Source organism: Haliotis cracherodii, unplaced genomic scaffold (assembly GCF_022045235.1).
Source record: "Haliotis cracherodii isolate W230 unplaced genomic scaffold, xgHalCrac1.p SCAF_12, whole genome shotgun sequence".
Lineage (NCBI taxonomy): Eukaryota > Metazoa > Mollusca > Gastropoda > Lepetellida > Haliotidae > Haliotis > Haliotis cracherodii.
Window position 1 is genome coordinate 32,469,282 of NW_027266267.1, and position 16,921 is coordinate 32,486,202.

General features: G+C 40.9%; 4 protein-coding genes across 9 annotated transcripts in view; 2 read left to right on the forward strand and 2 right to left on the reverse strand.

Annotated features, from left to right (window-relative positions):
• Positions 1 to 16,921, forward strand: part of LOC139458355 (roundabout homolog 2-like) — a 471,546-nt gene that overhangs the window by 230,207 nt on the left and 224,418 nt on the right. For all 6 annotated transcript variants that reach the window (XM_071239757.1, XM_071239758.1, XM_071239764.1 and 3 more), the window contains one exon: positions 4,641 to 4,697. The gene's annotated coding sequence lies outside the window, so the exon portion shown is untranslated. The remainder of the gene's footprint in view (positions 1 to 4,640; positions 4,698 to 16,921) is intronic.
• LOC139457294 (protein doublesex-like) lies at positions 1,877 to 2,482 on the reverse strand. The gene has a single exon (XM_071238702.1). The coding sequence runs from the start codon at positions 2,480 to 2,482 to the stop codon at positions 1,877 to 1,879; it is 606 nt and encodes a 201-aa protein (XP_071094803.1).
• On the forward strand, positions 4,181 to 6,302 carry LOC139457296 (phospholipid scramblase-like). Its single transcript, XM_071238703.1, has 2 exons — positions 4,181 to 4,216; positions 6,030 to 6,302. Exons 1-2 carry the CDS (start codon positions 4,181 to 4,183, stop codon positions 6,300 to 6,302), a joined length of 309 nt encoding a protein of 102 aa, XP_071094804.1.
• On the reverse strand, positions 12,670 to 16,025 carry LOC139457297 (major royal jelly protein 5-like). The gene is made up of 4 exons (XM_071238704.1): positions 15,918 to 16,025; positions 15,375 to 15,608; positions 14,678 to 14,904; positions 12,670 to 12,700 (listed from the first exon to the last, which is right to left on the reverse strand). The coding sequence occupies exons 1-4, from the start codon at positions 16,023 to 16,025 to the stop codon at positions 12,670 to 12,672; spliced, it is 600 nt and encodes a 199-aa protein (XP_071094805.1).

Consider the following 16,921-nt stretch of genomic DNA (forward strand, 5'->3'; position numbering starts at 1 on the left):
AACAAAACAATCATTTGTGTATAGGCAGTCAGGACTGCCTCTGTGGTCTTGTGGATAGATTGTTTGCCCAGAGAGGGGAAGGTCGATGGTCTTATCCATGGGTTAGAACTATAAAATTGGCATTAGTCCTGACTAGTACAAGCAACCACACACACACTTGTATGCACGTCGCTATAAAAGTGCAATAATCTTGTACGTGATGCAACGTTAAACCCCATTTCACCTCACCTCAGACAATCCAAATCTGGTTGATAAGAAGACTGTTTGGCCAAGTGTGGAGTTTACCCTGCTCTCTGTCTTGAAGTTAACCCATTATATCTGTGCAATCAAGAGTAAACGCATGAAGCAGTGGGAGCTGGACTCTCCCCAGGGAGCTGAGAATGGGTGATTGGCAAATTACTGTTGGCCAATCTCCAGTCATAATATTTGCCACCAACTAAACTCTTGTGTTGAACTAATTGCTTATGATGGCTGTATGGGGGCTCAGAGTAAACATCGCCCGTCATGTCCCTTGATGCAGAATCCTCGCAATTGTATTACGTTTACATGACAAATGGTTTATTAAGCAGATTCTTGTATCATCACATAATAGGAACCTATAATACTAATATGATACTTAAGATCCTTATCAACGAGTCTAAACTTGTCATCTTTGGTAATTACGTTAAAATAAATATTTTAGGATGACTAACATATGAAGTTAATTATTAATTGATATTACACAGAGCTATTATGAAATTTGTTTTTCTGGTTTAGTGTTTGAATCCTGTTTGCAATGCATCAGTTCTTGTGTTCTAACTTGAGGGAGTGGGATAGCTTAGTGGTTAAAGCATTAGCTCATCCCACAAAAGACCCAGGTTCAATTCCAAAAGACACAATATGTAAAACCTTTTTGTCTTTTAAACAGATGTTTGGTGCCCACTGTCTGTCACACTCTCAAGAAGGGGTACGGTGTGTTTTAGCTTGTCCTTGTTTCATATTCAGAAGTAGGGTTTAAAAATGTCAGCTGGACATTTTGTTCTTATTGATTAAAGATTTACCTAGATATTATGTCCCTTTAATTGAACATCTTCCTTTGTCGTCTAAATCAAGATATGGTCTACCAAATGACACCACTAACAAAATCCTGACTATCGAAAAGATCAGCTAATGTGTAATCTATAGCATTACTGATTTCTAAACCAGCTCCAGAAACGATTAACAGAAATCGAAAATACTGGAAACATGACATAAACTCGATTCCGACTTATTCACATTGTGTAACATGTGGGTTATCAAGACGGGCACACGTAACATACCCCGTCTTTGTCAACTCCACACCATTCAAATGCATTTCACAGCTATTGTGCATTTCGATAAAGACGACGTATTTAGCAGTGTGTCAGTGATAAAGAAGCGATAGACTGTATTTTCCACAAAAAAATCCGATTGAGTTGGTTAAATGAACCATTTTATCCTCCCTTTTTGTGAAAGGCTTGTGGATTTCTCAAGGCATTGAATTGTGACGTGCATTCATGATTTTATTGTGACAAAGAATCGGCAGTACGGTTTTCAGTGGCTTTACGACTTGTGGCATGCCACGGAATACATTTGGAGGTTTACATTTGTTGATTCGGGGACGGGTGCCTAGGTCTATAATTCTTGTAAACTGTTTGCTATCAGGCTGCTTGTGACAAGGTTATGTCAAAATGTCAGTCTTTATTTACTTCTTTGACAAATATTTTTGCACTGGATTTTTAAGGAATGTAGTTCAATATTTTGCGGAGGATTTGATCGCTCCTTTTGAGAACAAATTGACATTCATTTCATTTTTAAGTGGAAATGAATCAGATTTGTTGACAGGTTGTGGAGTGGGTTTGAGAATTTGATGATAGCGTCACAAGTTGTTGTATGTTTGTGCGTATGGTGCTTGTGCTGGGCATGCGGTGCTTGTGCTGGGCGTGCGGTGCTTGTGCTGGGCATGCAGTGCTTGTGCTTGGCATGCAGTGCTTGTGCTTGGCATGCAGTGCTTGTGCTGGGCATGTGGTGCTTGTGCTTGGCATGCAGTGCTTGTGCTGGGCATGTGGTACTTGTGCTGGGCATGTGGTGCTTGTGCTAGGCATGCAGTGCTTGTGCTGGGCATGTGGTACTTGTGCTGGGCATGCAGTGCTTGTGCTGGGCATGCGGTGCTTGTGCTGGGCACGCAGTGCTTGTGCTTGGCATGCAGTGCTTGTGCTTGGCATGCAGTGCTTGTGCTGGGCATGTGGTGCTTGTGCTTGGCATGCAGTGCTTGTGCTGGGCATGTGGTACTTGTGCTGGGCATGTGGTGCTTGTGCTGGGCATGTGGTGCTTGTGCTAGGCATGCAGTGCTTGTGCTGGGCATGTGGTACTTGTACTGGGCATGTGGTACTTGTGCTGGGCATGTGGTGCTTGTGCTAGGCATGCAGTGCTTGTGCTGGGCATGTGGTACTTGTGCTGGGCATGTGGTGCTTGTGCTGGGCATGTGGTGCTTGTGCTAGGCATGCAGTGCTTGTGCTGGGCATGTGGTACTTGTGCTGGGCATGTGGTACTTGTGCTGGGCATGCAGTGCTTGTGCTGGGCATGTGGTGCTTGTGCTGGGCATGTGGTGCTTGTGCTGGGCATGTGGTGCTTGTGAAAGGCATGCAGTGCTTGTGCTGGGTATGTGGTGCTTGTGCTGGGCATGTGGTGCTTGTGCTGGGCATGTGGTGCTTGTGCTAGGCATGCAGTGCTTGTGCTGGGTATGTGGTGCTTGTGCTGGGCATGTGGTACTTGTGCTGGGCATGTGGTACTTGTGCTGGGCATGCAGTGCTTGTGCTGGGCATGTGGTGCTTGTGCTAGGTATGCAGTGCTTGTGCTGGGTATGTGGTGCTTGTGCTGGGCATGTGGTACTTGTGCTGGGCATGTGGTACTTATGTCAAATTTGAGCAACATAAGCCTCAGCACCCTACAATGAAGTTCGGACATGTCTTCCAACAGTGGTTGGAGGGGGGAGTATGTACCCTTGGATGACACCCTTGCCTTATCAGCTTGCTTCGGGAATTAAACTCTTTGGTCGTTTTGAACAGAAGATCCATGGTTTGATTGCCTTTCTTGGGACTCTAGAATTTATGGCTTCTAAAATTGCAAAAGCCATAGATTTAGGGGGTCCCTCAATATGTAGACAGTGTAAATTGTTTCAATAAATTTTATTTCATTTTTTGTTGTCATATTCATCAGTGTATGTTGAAGTTTAAATGCCATTTTCAAAATTGCATATGGCTGCCGCAGTATTGTTTATGAGATATTGCATGTAATGATATGTTCTGCATCATTTATTACTGAGATGATAATTCACCATCAGCTGAAGATATTTGATACATTTTCTAAATGTCACAGAATTAATAGTACTTGAGGGAGAACAAATTCCCACTTGTGTATCTATCAATTTCATTAAAACCCTATCATTTCAAGTATTCTATTTCCATAGAGCTTTCAGCTTTTAAATGAAATTTGAGATGGACTTAAATGCTTTTAGCACTGAGGCATATCATGGTATAAAAGATTTCTCACATTTGTCAGCCAGATACCCCTCTGTCAGCTGTAGTAGAACATTAGTTGTGTGGCAGTCATTATCAACAAACTGACCTCAATAAAACTACTATGGTCACTCTGAAGAAACATTGACCTAAGCTCGGGTTTCTGAGGGAGCTGACCATCTCTATTGAACATCCAGCAATCCTACCAGGGATTCATCATCCTTCCCTTAGAATCCTTACCGTGACAAAGAAGTAATTAGGACACCAGAATACTCAATAAGGACACTTGCGTACCGTCTGCTGTACAACTGTTCATAGGAGAAACTAGTTACTCAATATATTTTTCGGGCAAATTTACATTTTCGATTTGAACATGCCATATCCTTTTGACGATAGGCTCGACTAAATTGTGCCAATGGTTTTCAATGGCCTTTCAGTGCCAATACACACCGGTTACAAAAGAGGCTCACACATGACTGCATATTTGAAAATTGAGTAATCTTAACTAGGTTCATGGGCAATGTTGCATTGTTCAAATTTTAATTATGAAATACAATATTTTGCCGTGTGTATGTCATTGATGTTAATCACTTCATGCAGATCTGTTTAAACGCTTGAATTTCTTTTTGTTGGCGTGGAATTGTGGGTAATTTCCTGTGGTGAATATGCCGGTGAAGCAGGAAACCTTACAGGATTTTGAGGTGAAATTCAATGAAACCCAGAGGACAGAAATATTCCATCATATTTCAAGGAATTTCAATGACTGTCGAAACAAAGAGCATATGGGTCGAAGAATGAATCGTAATTACATGATTGTAACCTCAATGATAGTGTCTTAAATAAACAAAAATATATCTTTCATTGAACTTGACAATGATATTTAATGACGATATTTAGTGGATTTTTTGCATTATTTTCCGACAAACCAAAGTTGTAGAAACTTTGAATCGAAGAACATTATGCAGTAAATTCTGTCCAATGGGCATGAAATATGTGTTCAGAATGCAACAAGCTTTCTAATTGGCTGATAGTGACCATCCCAACATACAACTTGCTGATGTTGATGGAGCAAACTCGTTCTGCTTCTTCTCAACAAATATGATGCTGATTTTTGTTGTTTTACAGGGAGAGATGAGATAGACGGATTACTGGCACGGGATATACCAAACGTGGGGCTTGAAGGTAAGCATATACTTTATATGTGTTCTGTTGAGAGACAATTCTGTCTTTGTATTCTATTGAGGGACTATACTTGCTTTGTATTCTATTGAGGGACTATACTTTTGTTTTCTGCTGAAGATCATGCTTTCTAGAATATTGCCATCGAGGGAACATAGCTTTACATTCTACTAAGAGACTATATTAGCTTTTTGTTTCACTGAGGGACAATGTCAGCTTTGTATTTTACACAGGGACTATGTCAGCTTTGTATTTTACAGAGCAACTATGTCAGCTTTGTATTTTACAGAGGGACTATGTCAGCTTTGTATTTTACAGAAGGACTATGTCAGCTTTGTATTTTACAGAGGGACTATGTTAGCTTTGTATTTTACACAGGGACTATGTCAGCTTTGTATTTTACACAGGGACTATGTCAGCTTTGTATTTTACAGAGGGACTATGTCAGCTTTGTATTTTACAGAGGGACTATGTCAGCTTTGTATTTTACAGAGGGACTATGTTAGCTTTGTATTTTACAGAGGGACTATGTCAGCTTTGTATTTTACAGAGCAACTATGTTAGCTTTGTATTTTACAGAGGGACTATGTCAGCTTTGTATTTTACAGAGCAACTATGTTAGCTTTGTATTTTACAGAGGGACTATGTTAGCTTTGTATTTTACAGGGACTATGTCAGCTTTGTATTTTACAGAGGGACTATGTAGCTTTGTATTTTACAGAGGGACTATGTCAGCTTTGTATTCTATGAGCAGACTATATTAGCTTTGTGTGCCAATCAGGGACTATGTTGTCATTGTATTTTACTGAGGGACTATGTTTGCTCTCAATCTGCTATGAGGCTATTCTTGCATTACATATACATAAAACTGACTGGCCACGGCAACAACCATGAACAGTATCATTTGGATTGGAAGAAACATAGCAGCCAACCTGAAACCTTAAAGACTGGCTGGCTGACTTGGTACACTGTGTGCAGCACATTGGTTTGGCTTGTTTGTGTGATGGTTTACAGCAGGTTCGCATAGTCTAATAGTTTTAGAAGGAGTTGTAGGAAGATGTTATCCTGATCATGATCATGCTGGCAAGATTGGGGTTTTATGGCAGGAACTAACAAGAGATCATGGGCAGATGTTTGAAATGGTCTTGGAGGAAGGCTCTGACCAGGGTCTGGATGGTCATCCAGCCTGTGTGTTGGCCTTGAAGATGAGTGACTTCAGTGTCGGAGATGAATAGATTTGATTCAGGAAGAATGCTCATTTGTCTCAAGATACAAAGATGCTCAGTTGGCATGGTGGTGCAGGTGTTCACTCACTCATCAGGGTTGTTTCCTTAGACCACTCCACTCAACCCCCCTCTCCCCAACCCCACGCTCTCCAACCCCACGCTCTCCAACCCCACACTCTCCAACCCCCCACTCCTCAACCCCCCACTCCCCAACCCCCCACTCCCCAACCCCGCACTCCCCAACCCCCGACTCCCCAACCCCCGACTCCCCAACCCCCGACTCCCCAACCCCCGACTCCCCAACCCTGCACTCCCCAACCCCCGACTCCCCTACCCCGCACTCCCAAACCTTCTACTCCCCAACCCACCCTCAGCAACATAGCTGGAAAACTGACAATTACAAAAGCTCTGTTGCACAGACTGGCCGTTCCCCTTTAGCTGTCATTATTCCCTTCACTGACATAAATTTTGATGACTTTGTGAAAGGACACCAGGTTGCCCTTCCTATGTCTATTTGACAGCCCTCCGTCTATCTGATATGATGTATTTTCTGTTGCTGATGTAGGGCTTTTTGCTATAATTAATAATTGTTTAGTGCCTAGTTTTGTCATTTTATCAAAATTTAACTAAATACACATCATAAATTCCTAAGTGGACAATTTTCTGGCCTGTTAAACAGACACTGTTCTTTACGCTAGTGATTGTGTATCAAGTGTTAAGGGTGCAATAAATAGACACACACGGGTAGTTAAGCATGCAGCCTGAAGCAATAAAATACTTACGTTCTATCGTGCACTGAACTGAGACACGACAGGTCTCCTTTGAAGTTTAGTCTGCATCCAAGGTGTTGTAATTAGTAGTCATCAGGGAAATATGTTTCCAAATCTTCAGTACTGATTTAGTCTGGAGGGAGATAGTATTTGATTGTCTCGCCTCGTATGAGAAGCTTCTTTTTTGTGTGAAACATTCAACATTGATGGTTGTGGATGTTAAAAGGTTTGATTGGAACTACACATGACTCATGAGCTTTATCAGTGTGTATTTTTGTTTGTTGGTTAAATATGTTGATTAAAAAAATTTCAAAACTCTCCTTGCAAAGGTTGGGAGAGTAAATTATCCATTGGCATCATGCATTAAGAAAAGCTGTTTCAGTATTTCCCATCTTTAATGTGATTGGTCAACAGGATGTTTGAATGAATGAAAGTATATATTGTCAGTTTTGTGGAAACCTGTATAGTGTAGAGAACTCCTACATCTAATTCAGGTTTCCGTACTGTACCACACATATATGATAGTTGTCCAGTGAGAAAGTAAAAGCAACCAGTTTTATGAAAATCTAGAAATAAATCTTTCTGTTACTTTCATACAGTTCTGCAATAGGCTCTGAAAATGAGTGGCTTGGATATAGGCACCTAAAGATCTGGATGCTCTCAATGCTCTGATGTACTCTGCTGAAATATGATTAGTTACATGATTAGAAGTGATCATTAGTCTTCAGGAAATCAGTATTAACTAACCTCTATCCTAGCAGTAATTTGTAGAGTAGAGATCATTAGTTGTTAAGAAAGCTGTACTAGAAAATCTATAACATGGCGGTTATATGGAAGATGATTATATGCTTGTGAAAGTAAGTTCTTTCAACAACGGTAATTTTTTAAGAGGAAAATAGATATTGTACAGGAAAGCAAGCCATGTACAACAATGTTTCGGGTTTACAACTGATTTGGAACCCTAATAAGTGGAATATCTGCTGCAGCATCTATTGATAAAAGAGAAGAGTGTAAGATGTGTTTCCTTGTATTGATATTGTGTCAAATACAAAATTTATCGTGTCTGTCAGCAGATAACAGATTTCTCCAGAGATCTTGCATTGAGGACTGCCAATCAAACTTTAATGGATCCTTTAAAGGAGTAGACTTTGATTGAAGAATCGTTTTTCTGAAAACGAAATCTGTCAACTGATTTTGTAATCCATCTGAAAACAGCACTTATTTTTTTTTGTGAAAATGTATACAGCGATTCAGTTGCTGCCCTAGGGAGCAATACATATCAAAACATTGCTGCATTCCATAAAACAAGATGGATGTTTCTTAGATTTAAAACAGAAATAGCACTTTCCTTACAACTGATCTTAATAGTGTGTCTGTCAGCTGACATTTGAGTTAGACATGCATCTGTTTTGCAACTGAATTATAAAAGGTGAAGATTAGTTGTCACGTGAGTAGCACCATTGATTCTGATCGTCTAGATTCCAGGGTTTTGTGACGGACCTGCGACAGAGCGGTACTGCTTATTGATCTCCTCGTTTGAAGAGTACTCAGGCTGTCGAGTGGAGACTTGGGTTACAAATAAACGGTAAAGAATCTCAAGATTACCTGTCACAAATTCTGCGACATTTTACGGCTAAGACCCAGCATGTTTTTTCCCAAGTAATCACCTGTCACTCAGAGACGTCAAATTTGAATTGCATTAGGCCCATACCCATTGGTTCATATATGTCCGCGAATACTTGTCTGGAGATTGGGGATTGAAAAAAAACTTGGGATTCACAGAAATGATATTGAACTTTGTATAATGATGCTCACATGAGACGGATAACGTTCATATTGCCCTGGGGTTGTGGAATAAAATAACAAGTAAGTAATTTGGCTCATGTAAGATTCCATTGATTCAAGATGAGCATTGATTATATACCCTTTGAACCACCAAAAGACGTTGATAACGACTATGAAATGTCATGGAAACATGCATGTGATGTTTGAAATTGCAAATCTCCATCTTGTTTGCCCTGCTGCTCTTTTGCAGCATTACAGACTAAGAAAGATCAACACTTTTGAAGTTTTGACTGTGTATAACTTCATCTGAGACAGCATGTGGGCAGGTTGCAACTTGCATGGGAAACATATCTGGAGAATGTCATCTTGCAAGCAGCAGCTATTTATCATGGTTGACACACACTGAGATATCAGATGAAAATTCAGAATTAATTTTGTATATGAGTCTACCACTAATTGTAAATGAGTTGGTAGGAAATTAGTTTAGACTGATCTATGCAAGCAGTTGTCCCATTAGCAGTATTTTTTAACCACCTTTGGGAATGGGTGTGAATATTTTGGAGTTTTATGGTGGCAGGAGCAATAACAAGATGCTGACTTGAGTAATAGAGGGTTTACAAATGTTGAACTGTGTTTTCAGCTTGGCAGAGTTAGTTTCCTTCATGGTCTGTCTGTTGGTTGATAGGGAATGAAGGCTGAAAAACGTGAAAATTAGAGGCCCCAGATGTGGAAAAGGTGATAGTTTGGAACAAAACTGTTGTCTTCACTTCATCAAGTATGACAGGCGTAGAATTACCTTCCTTGAGATGAATCTTTATTGAAAGAGGGGATAGTCAGAACAGACTTTTGGCGAGATAAATTTTGCAGGAGGAATTTGTGGCCCATTCATTTATTTTTTATGCAACAGGGATAATATTTAGCTTAATTTATGTACGCAGTTTTAAAATAAACATGGTGGCTGGAGCTTCTAGAATCGATAATTGAAGTTTAATTTGCCTTCATGAGATGTACAGTAAACTGTTACTTACTGTTCATTAAAGTCAGGTGGGTACACTATCCCCCCAAACCATACCACATGGTGCTGGATTTATGCCAGTTGTTCTGATTGGTGGTGCCATGCAGGTATTTCTATAGCTTCTTTTACACCATGTACCAAAGTAGGATCCTTTCCCTCGACTCACTCCCCCTTCTCTCCTCCCTCCCTCCCCTCCCTCCCTCCCTCCCTCCTACACCTCTCCTCCCCCTCTTCCACCCCTTTCTCCACCTCCCTCATACACCCCTCCTCCTCTTACCCCCCCCCCCCCCCACTCCCTCCCCACTCCTTCCCACACTCCTCCGCCTCCCCCTTATCCACAACCCCTCCTCCCCCTCCTACATCCATCTTCCCCCCTTCTCCACCACCCCTTCTGCACCCCCTTCTCCACCACCCCTTCTGCACCCCCTCATACACCCTCCTCCTCCTCTCCCCCTTCTCCACCACCCATCCTCCCCTCCCCTTCTCCACCACCCATCCTCCAGCCCCTCCTCCACCCCTTCCTCCACTTCCTCCACACTCTCAGACACCACTCCTCCACCCTTCTCCACCCTCCTTCCCAGCCTCCTCCACCCCTTCCTCCACACCCTCATATGCCAACCCTCCCCCTTCTCCACCCTCCCTCTTCCCCCTTCCCTTTTTCGACCACCCCTCTTCCCCCCTTAGCACCCTCCTCCACCCCTCAGCCTTCTCCACCATCCCTCTTCCTCCTCCACCCCCTCATACACCCCTCCCCCTCCCCCCTCCCCCCTCCACCTCCACCATGTGAAGGTGTTTAAGTGGAATTGTCCAAAGTGCAATTCCATGTCAATAATAGATATGTTAATGAGTGAGCATTGTTTTTACAATATTCCAGCAATACCAGAGCCTGTTAACCATCATTGGGCTTCACACATTGTGCTGCCCCTGTTGGGATACAAACACGGGCGTGAACCTCATTCAAAATGTTATTTAGGCAAGTGATTTTTTTCAATATGCCTGTGTTCACCCAGCAGTGAAAAGTACCCAATAGGATGAGATGGTAATGTGACTGTTAACCTTCTCGCTCCTCAATGGCAGCTTGGGGTGTATACTCCCCAGGGAGCTGAGCCCCTCGGAGCATACAAAAGTATGGAGTTTAGAGCTTTACGAGAAGCTGTTTTATTATTTCTGTCATTAAGTACCATCAAGTTTGATTTATAAAAGTAAATCATGTTTTTATGATAAGTGTGAATTCAACCATTTAAGATGCATTCAAATCTCTGGTGTTTTTTCATTGATTATTCTTTATCTCATTTTTTCAGTTTTTTTTATTGTTCCATTCCAGAGCATTACATGGTATTTGTGATGTAAATGTCCCAGTGGCTCTAACACTTTAGTTATTGTCCCTGAAAACACTGGACTGAACCCACTCCAGCCCGTGCCGTGGTGTCTGCAGGGGGACAATACATGTGATGGCGAAAGTGGCCAGAAACGAAGTTAAATCCTCCATGATTGCATCTACCGAGGTAATCAGATTGTATTAGAAAAATGTCTTGTTTTATCATTCCATTGCCCCAAGCCCCTAACTAATCCAAGCAGAGTATCTTGAAGGAAATAAATATCAAAATCCTATTTCACATCGCACTGGGTACTGACAGATACGGAAAATAGCTCCAGGTTCTCGTAACTCAATAACAGAAGACGAAGATGGTTTTTTTCATCAGGACATAAGTGAGACCTAAGTGCTCAGCTCCCAACCTGACATATATGCTGCCTAGGTGAGACGTGCTGTACCACTAGGGTTGTTTAGAAATACAGATATCGGACAGAAAACGTATTTTCGAGGCAAAATCTTATCTGCTTATAAATGTGTGAGTCAGCATGCAAATTTCACATTCATCGTCATATATCCTCCTTTAGCATGAAATGCATTACTTCTCAATCCATTCATCAATCTTCCTTATCGTCTAGATATTTCTCCAAGCCGTGTTGTACAAGCAGCTTGTCGTGTGTCATTAAGCTAACATTATGAGTTGAATAAATTGATGTATATGCCAAATATTAGCTGCATTCCTCTTTTTGTCAGATCAACATGTATTTTCAATCCTTCTCTTTGCAATTCCCTAAAATCGCCAAACCAATATCTCCATTCGGTTGTTAAGTAATTGCACTCAGTGCTGTTGAATCATATGGAGAGATCTTTTTATTGCTAACTCTATCACCAAGCTTGCTCAATATGTATTTCAAGCAGAAAAACATGGTCTTTGAAGTCAAAATGTGGAAATTTTTCCCATTGCTTCTAAAAATTCACTAAAAAGCGATGAAACATAGTGATTCAACTCGATTAATAGCTCTACTTTGTTTCTCCCCCCCAGCTAATCTCATGACGAGGGTATTCGGTGTTGAAGGTATATAAAAATTGATCATGCATTTGTATCACGGTTGGCAGACCTTGGTAACCTCTTGAGGCGAGGAGGACAAACAAGATGCTATTAAAGACTGGCAGAACCAAGGTCGTAAAAAGTCTTTCTGTTATCGTAAAATTTGAATAGATTTTTCACGTTGAAGCAGTCTTCTTTTTTCACACGATGGCACTGGGGTGAGAAATGAGTTTTGATGGAAATGACCAGGAGTTGGGATAAAACGTAGATCGAAATGCTGATAACAGATTGTGATGTATATTTTTGCACTTTCAACACTGCAACTTCACATCCATCAATGGGAGGGCAGGAATCATTGTGTGGCACTGAGAGGTCGCTGCTGGGAGTTGAGGAATGGAGATAGTCTCTCTGAGAGATCATAATCGTTGGATGGATTAAGACATGACTTGTTTGCATGAAGTTCAAGAATGTCTGTGTTATCAGTTTGGAAAACTAATTTAAAATATGACAAATGATAAAGGCTTAGTTTGTCCTGGAGAACCCTGATCACCATTGTGTAGTTTGGAAGTTTCTCTGCCTGGCTGTGTTGGGTGTAGGTTCAAGGTATTGTTTCAGCAACATACCACCTGCTTTCGAGATGTAGAACTATTGACACAGGAACAGGTTTTGTTTGAAGCTCATATTCTTCAGATTTTCGAGTTCAATAAAAATTTAGTTCCTCAACTTTCGTTGTGAGCGAGGGTGTGTGGTGGGGGAGGAGGGGGAACAGGTCTGCTTGTTCACCATCCAGCGACATCAACATTTCAGGATTGTTCCTCTTCAATGAATATGAGCACTGTCACATTTTACCCTGAAATGAACAGCATCACTATCAGGTGTAAGGAATTACATTAATTTCATTTTTAGTCAGCAGTTATTATTACAATTATTATTTTCGGGAAATAGTTTTTCCAATAAATTCCCAGGCCCCTCCCAGAAAATGAAATGGCTTGTCCCTAAGTCCACGTGAAATGTGAGGAAGATGTTGCAGTACCAAGTCTTCGTCGCATGTTGTGTTCTAAAACATTTCTTTTTTGTATGTGAAAAATAGTTCAACTCTAATAAACAGTAACGTGGTGTCCAGGTTGTGTTCCAAATGAGACATTTATTTCAATGAAGTATTAACAGATAGTGTAGTTAGCTGTGTTGGTTCCATAACTCTGTAAGCATTCTGTAACACCTAGGAAGTGCAGTTAGATCTATACTAATGGCACTGATTGAATGTTACCCAGCAATGTCACCACACTCCTAATCACTGATTGAATACTCCTAGTGCATACCGTGTCCCTAACAACTAGTGTCTGTGGAATAATGATCACAGAACATGAGATGAATGTAGGTTAGCAGTTGCAGCTCAAGAAATGTTCATCTGGAGACACTTATATGACATCTGCTGATATCCACGTGAAATATGCATGTCTTTCCCTTAGAAATAGACATAAATCCCCAGTATCTACAATTCATGGACGTATTGCTGATCTAGTGGTGCTATCATTCAGAAGTAGACATCTACATATGGCATATCTTAGTCTTTCTTGACAGATATTGCTGATGTAAATATGTGAGGAAATGTTTTTGTCTGTTTGTATTAAACAGAAAATGCTATGAATATATATTGTGTTTCTGTGAATATAGACATGTGTTCTGTAATGCCTGGTGTTTGGACTTGGTTGTGAGATTTGGCTTGATATTGGCAACACTTCACTGTGGGGAACATTGGCTAAGGCTTGAGGGTACTTGTGAATGTTTATTTTTTCCATAGCAAGAGGCGATCCTTCAGTGACTATTTAGCCCTGTGTTCACATGTTGGTGTGGGTTTATTGCCTGCTACTTGGTTCTCCGTCAACAACACTTACTGATGCCTGTGTGCTATCGTGGAGGAACATTTGGCAGCAGTTTAAGATGTTTCAAGACCATAATTGATATTTGTCTGAAGAGGTTTTAAGTCTTTTTTATATTCCCAAGTGTCTTTACCTTCAAGTAGCACTGCTGGCACTTGGGAGCCTTTAACATAGTTCTGTGGACTGGTACTTGGTTGTACTTAGTTGTACTTAGTTGTACTTGGTTGTACTTGGTTGTACTTGAGTGAAGTGTGCTGAGTGTCTCTGACATATCCATAACATCTGACATATCCACAGTCTCTGACATATCCATAACATCTGACATATCCATGACATATCCATAACATCTGACATATCCATAGCATCTGACATATCCACAGTCTCTGACATATCCATAACATCTGACATATCCACAGTCTCTGATATATCCATAACATCTGACATATCCATGACATATCCATAGCATCTGACATATCCATAGCAACTGGCATATCCAGTCTCTGACATATCCATATCCAAAGTCTCTGACATAAGCATAGCATCTGACATATCCATAACATCTTACATATCCAAAGACTCTGACATATCCATAACATCTGACATATCCACAGTATCTGACATATCCAAAGTCTCTGACATATCCATGACATCTGACATATCCATAGTCTCTGACATAACCATAACATCTGACATATCCACAGTCTCTGACATATCCATAACATCTGACATATCCATGACATATCCATAACATCTGACATATCCATATCATCTGACATATCCATAACATCTGACATACCCACAGTATCTGACATATCCAAAGTCTCTGACATATCCATGACATCTGACATATCCATAGTCTCTGACATAACCATAACATCTGACATATCCACAGTCTCTGACATATCCATAACATCTGACATATCCATGACATATCCATAACATCTGACATATCCATAGCATCTGACATATCCACAGTCTCTGACATATCCATAACATCTGACATATCCACAGTCTCTGACATATCCAAAGTCTCTGACATATCCATAACATCTGACATATCCACAGTATCTGACATATCCATAGCATCTGACATATGCACAGTCTCTGACACATCCATAACATCTGACATGTCCACAGCATCTGACATATCCATAGCATCTGACATATCCAGTCTCTGACATATCCATAACATCTGACATATCCACAGTCTCTGACACATCCAAAGTCTCTGACATATCCATAACATCTGACATATCCACAGTATCTGACATATCCAAAGTCTCTGACATATCCAAAACATCTGACATATCCACAGTATCTGACATATCCATAGCATCTGACATATGCACAGTCTCTGACACATCCATAACATCTGACATATCCATAGCATCTGACATATTCACAGTCTCTGACACATCCATAACATCTGACATATCCATGACATATCCATAACATCTGACATATCCATATCATCTGACATATCCATAACATCTGACATACCCACAGTATCTGACATATCCAAAGTCTCTGACATATCCATGACATCTGACATATCCATAGTCTCTGACATAACCATAACATCTGACATATCCACAGTCTCTGACATATCCATAACATCTGACATATCCATGACATATCCATAACATCTGACATATCCATAGCATCTGACATATCCACAGTCTCTGACATATCCATAACATCTGACATATCCACAGTCTCTGACATATCCAAAGTCTCTGACATATCCATAACATCTGACATATCCACAGTATCTGACATATCCATAGCATCTGACATATGCACAGTCTCTGACACATCCATAACATCTGACATGTCCACAGCATCTGACATATCCATAGCATCTGACATATCCAGTCTCTGACATATCCATAACATCTGACATATCCACAGTCTCTGACACATCCAAAGTCTCTGACATATCCATAACATCTGACATATCCACAGTATCTGACATATCCAAAGTCTCTGACATATCCAAAACATCTGACATATCCACAGTATCTGACATATCCATAGCATCTGACATATGCACAGTCTCTGACACATCCATAACATCTGACATATCCATAGCATCTGACATATTCACAGTCTCTGACACATCCATAACATCTGACATATCCACAGTATCTGACATATCCAGTCTCTGACATATCCACAGTCTCTCACATATCCATAGCATCTGACATATCCACAGTATCTGACATCTCCAGTCTCTGCCATATCCACAGTCTCTGACATATCCACAGCATCTGCCATATCCACAGCATCTGACATATCCATAACATCTGACATATCCACTGAGTCTCTGACATATCCACAGAGTCTCTGACATATCCACACATTCTCTGACATATCCACACAGTTTCTGACATATCCATAGTATAAATAAAGTTGAGACATCACTCAAGTGAACTTTTATCTTCAGAAAGGGCATTGTAATATCAGAGACAACAACATTTTTCCTCCAGAATACGAAGATTGTTAAAGTCCTGCAAATGAGCTTCTCTGAAAAAACAAGCAAAAAACCCCATGTGTTGGGTCATAGAGCAAACAAGATATACTAGAAACATAACATTGGTTTGGCCTTAATTTGGTTGCTACTGGGTCCATCCTCTCATGCAATGGCCAGGCACAACAGTATTTTCAGTGATTGACCTGTTTGACTGTGGCCCTTCCTCCGTTGATCTCTGGCAGCAGCCACTTAAAGAAACAAGATTGCTGATTCATATACAATGTAAACTGCATTGCTGCACTCCCTACAGGAAAAGTATCAAGGAATGCCACCATTACTTCCGATAATCATTGTCGATTACCACCGGTTCCTAAGTATTGGGCATGTGGGTCAACGAGGTTGCTTTGAGTCATGGCTCCCATTGATAGAAGATACAGAGTCAGTGAGTGATGAGAGATGAGTAAGTATGGCAAATTGATATAGGACAACATGCATACAACAGCAGCAGCAGCAGCACCACCATCAACACAGCATTGTCATTGTCATTCCAAGTCAGTGGCACCTGGGGGACGGGCCTGCCGTGTCTAGTTGAGCATATATTCATACCATTTCCTGGCACAAATGTGCAACATCTAAAACTACTAAATTATATTGGGATAAAAAAAAAGACACATGAGCCAGTGGTTAGTAATATCAATTATGTCCCCAGATCTGGGTG

Bases quoted from the DNA above. Each gene is read 5' to 3' on its own strand.
- LOC139457296 (XM_071238703.1), top strand. From the start codon at position 4,181: ATGCCGGTGAAGCAGGAAACCTTACAGGATTTTGAG. The intron at 4,217-6,029 runs GTGAAATTCAAT...TTGTTTCCTTAG, and splicing joins AAACCTTACAGGATTTTGAG to ACCACTCCACTCAACCCCCC.
- LOC139457297 (XM_071238704.1), bottom strand. From the start codon at position 16,025: ATGTCAGATGCTGTGGATATGGCAGATGCTGTGGATATGTCAGAGACT. The intron at 15,609-15,917 runs GTGAGAGACTGT...TGGATATGTCAG, and splicing joins ATGTCAGATGCTATGGATAT to AGACTGGATATGTCAGATGC. The intron at 12,701-14,677 runs GTCAGATGTTAT...TGTTCATTTCAG, and splicing joins ATGTCAGATGCTATGGATAT to GGTAAAATGTGACAGTGCTC.
- LOC139457294 (XM_071238702.1), bottom strand. From the start codon at position 2,482: ATGCCCAGCACAAGCACCACATGCCCAGCACAAGTACCACATGCCCAG.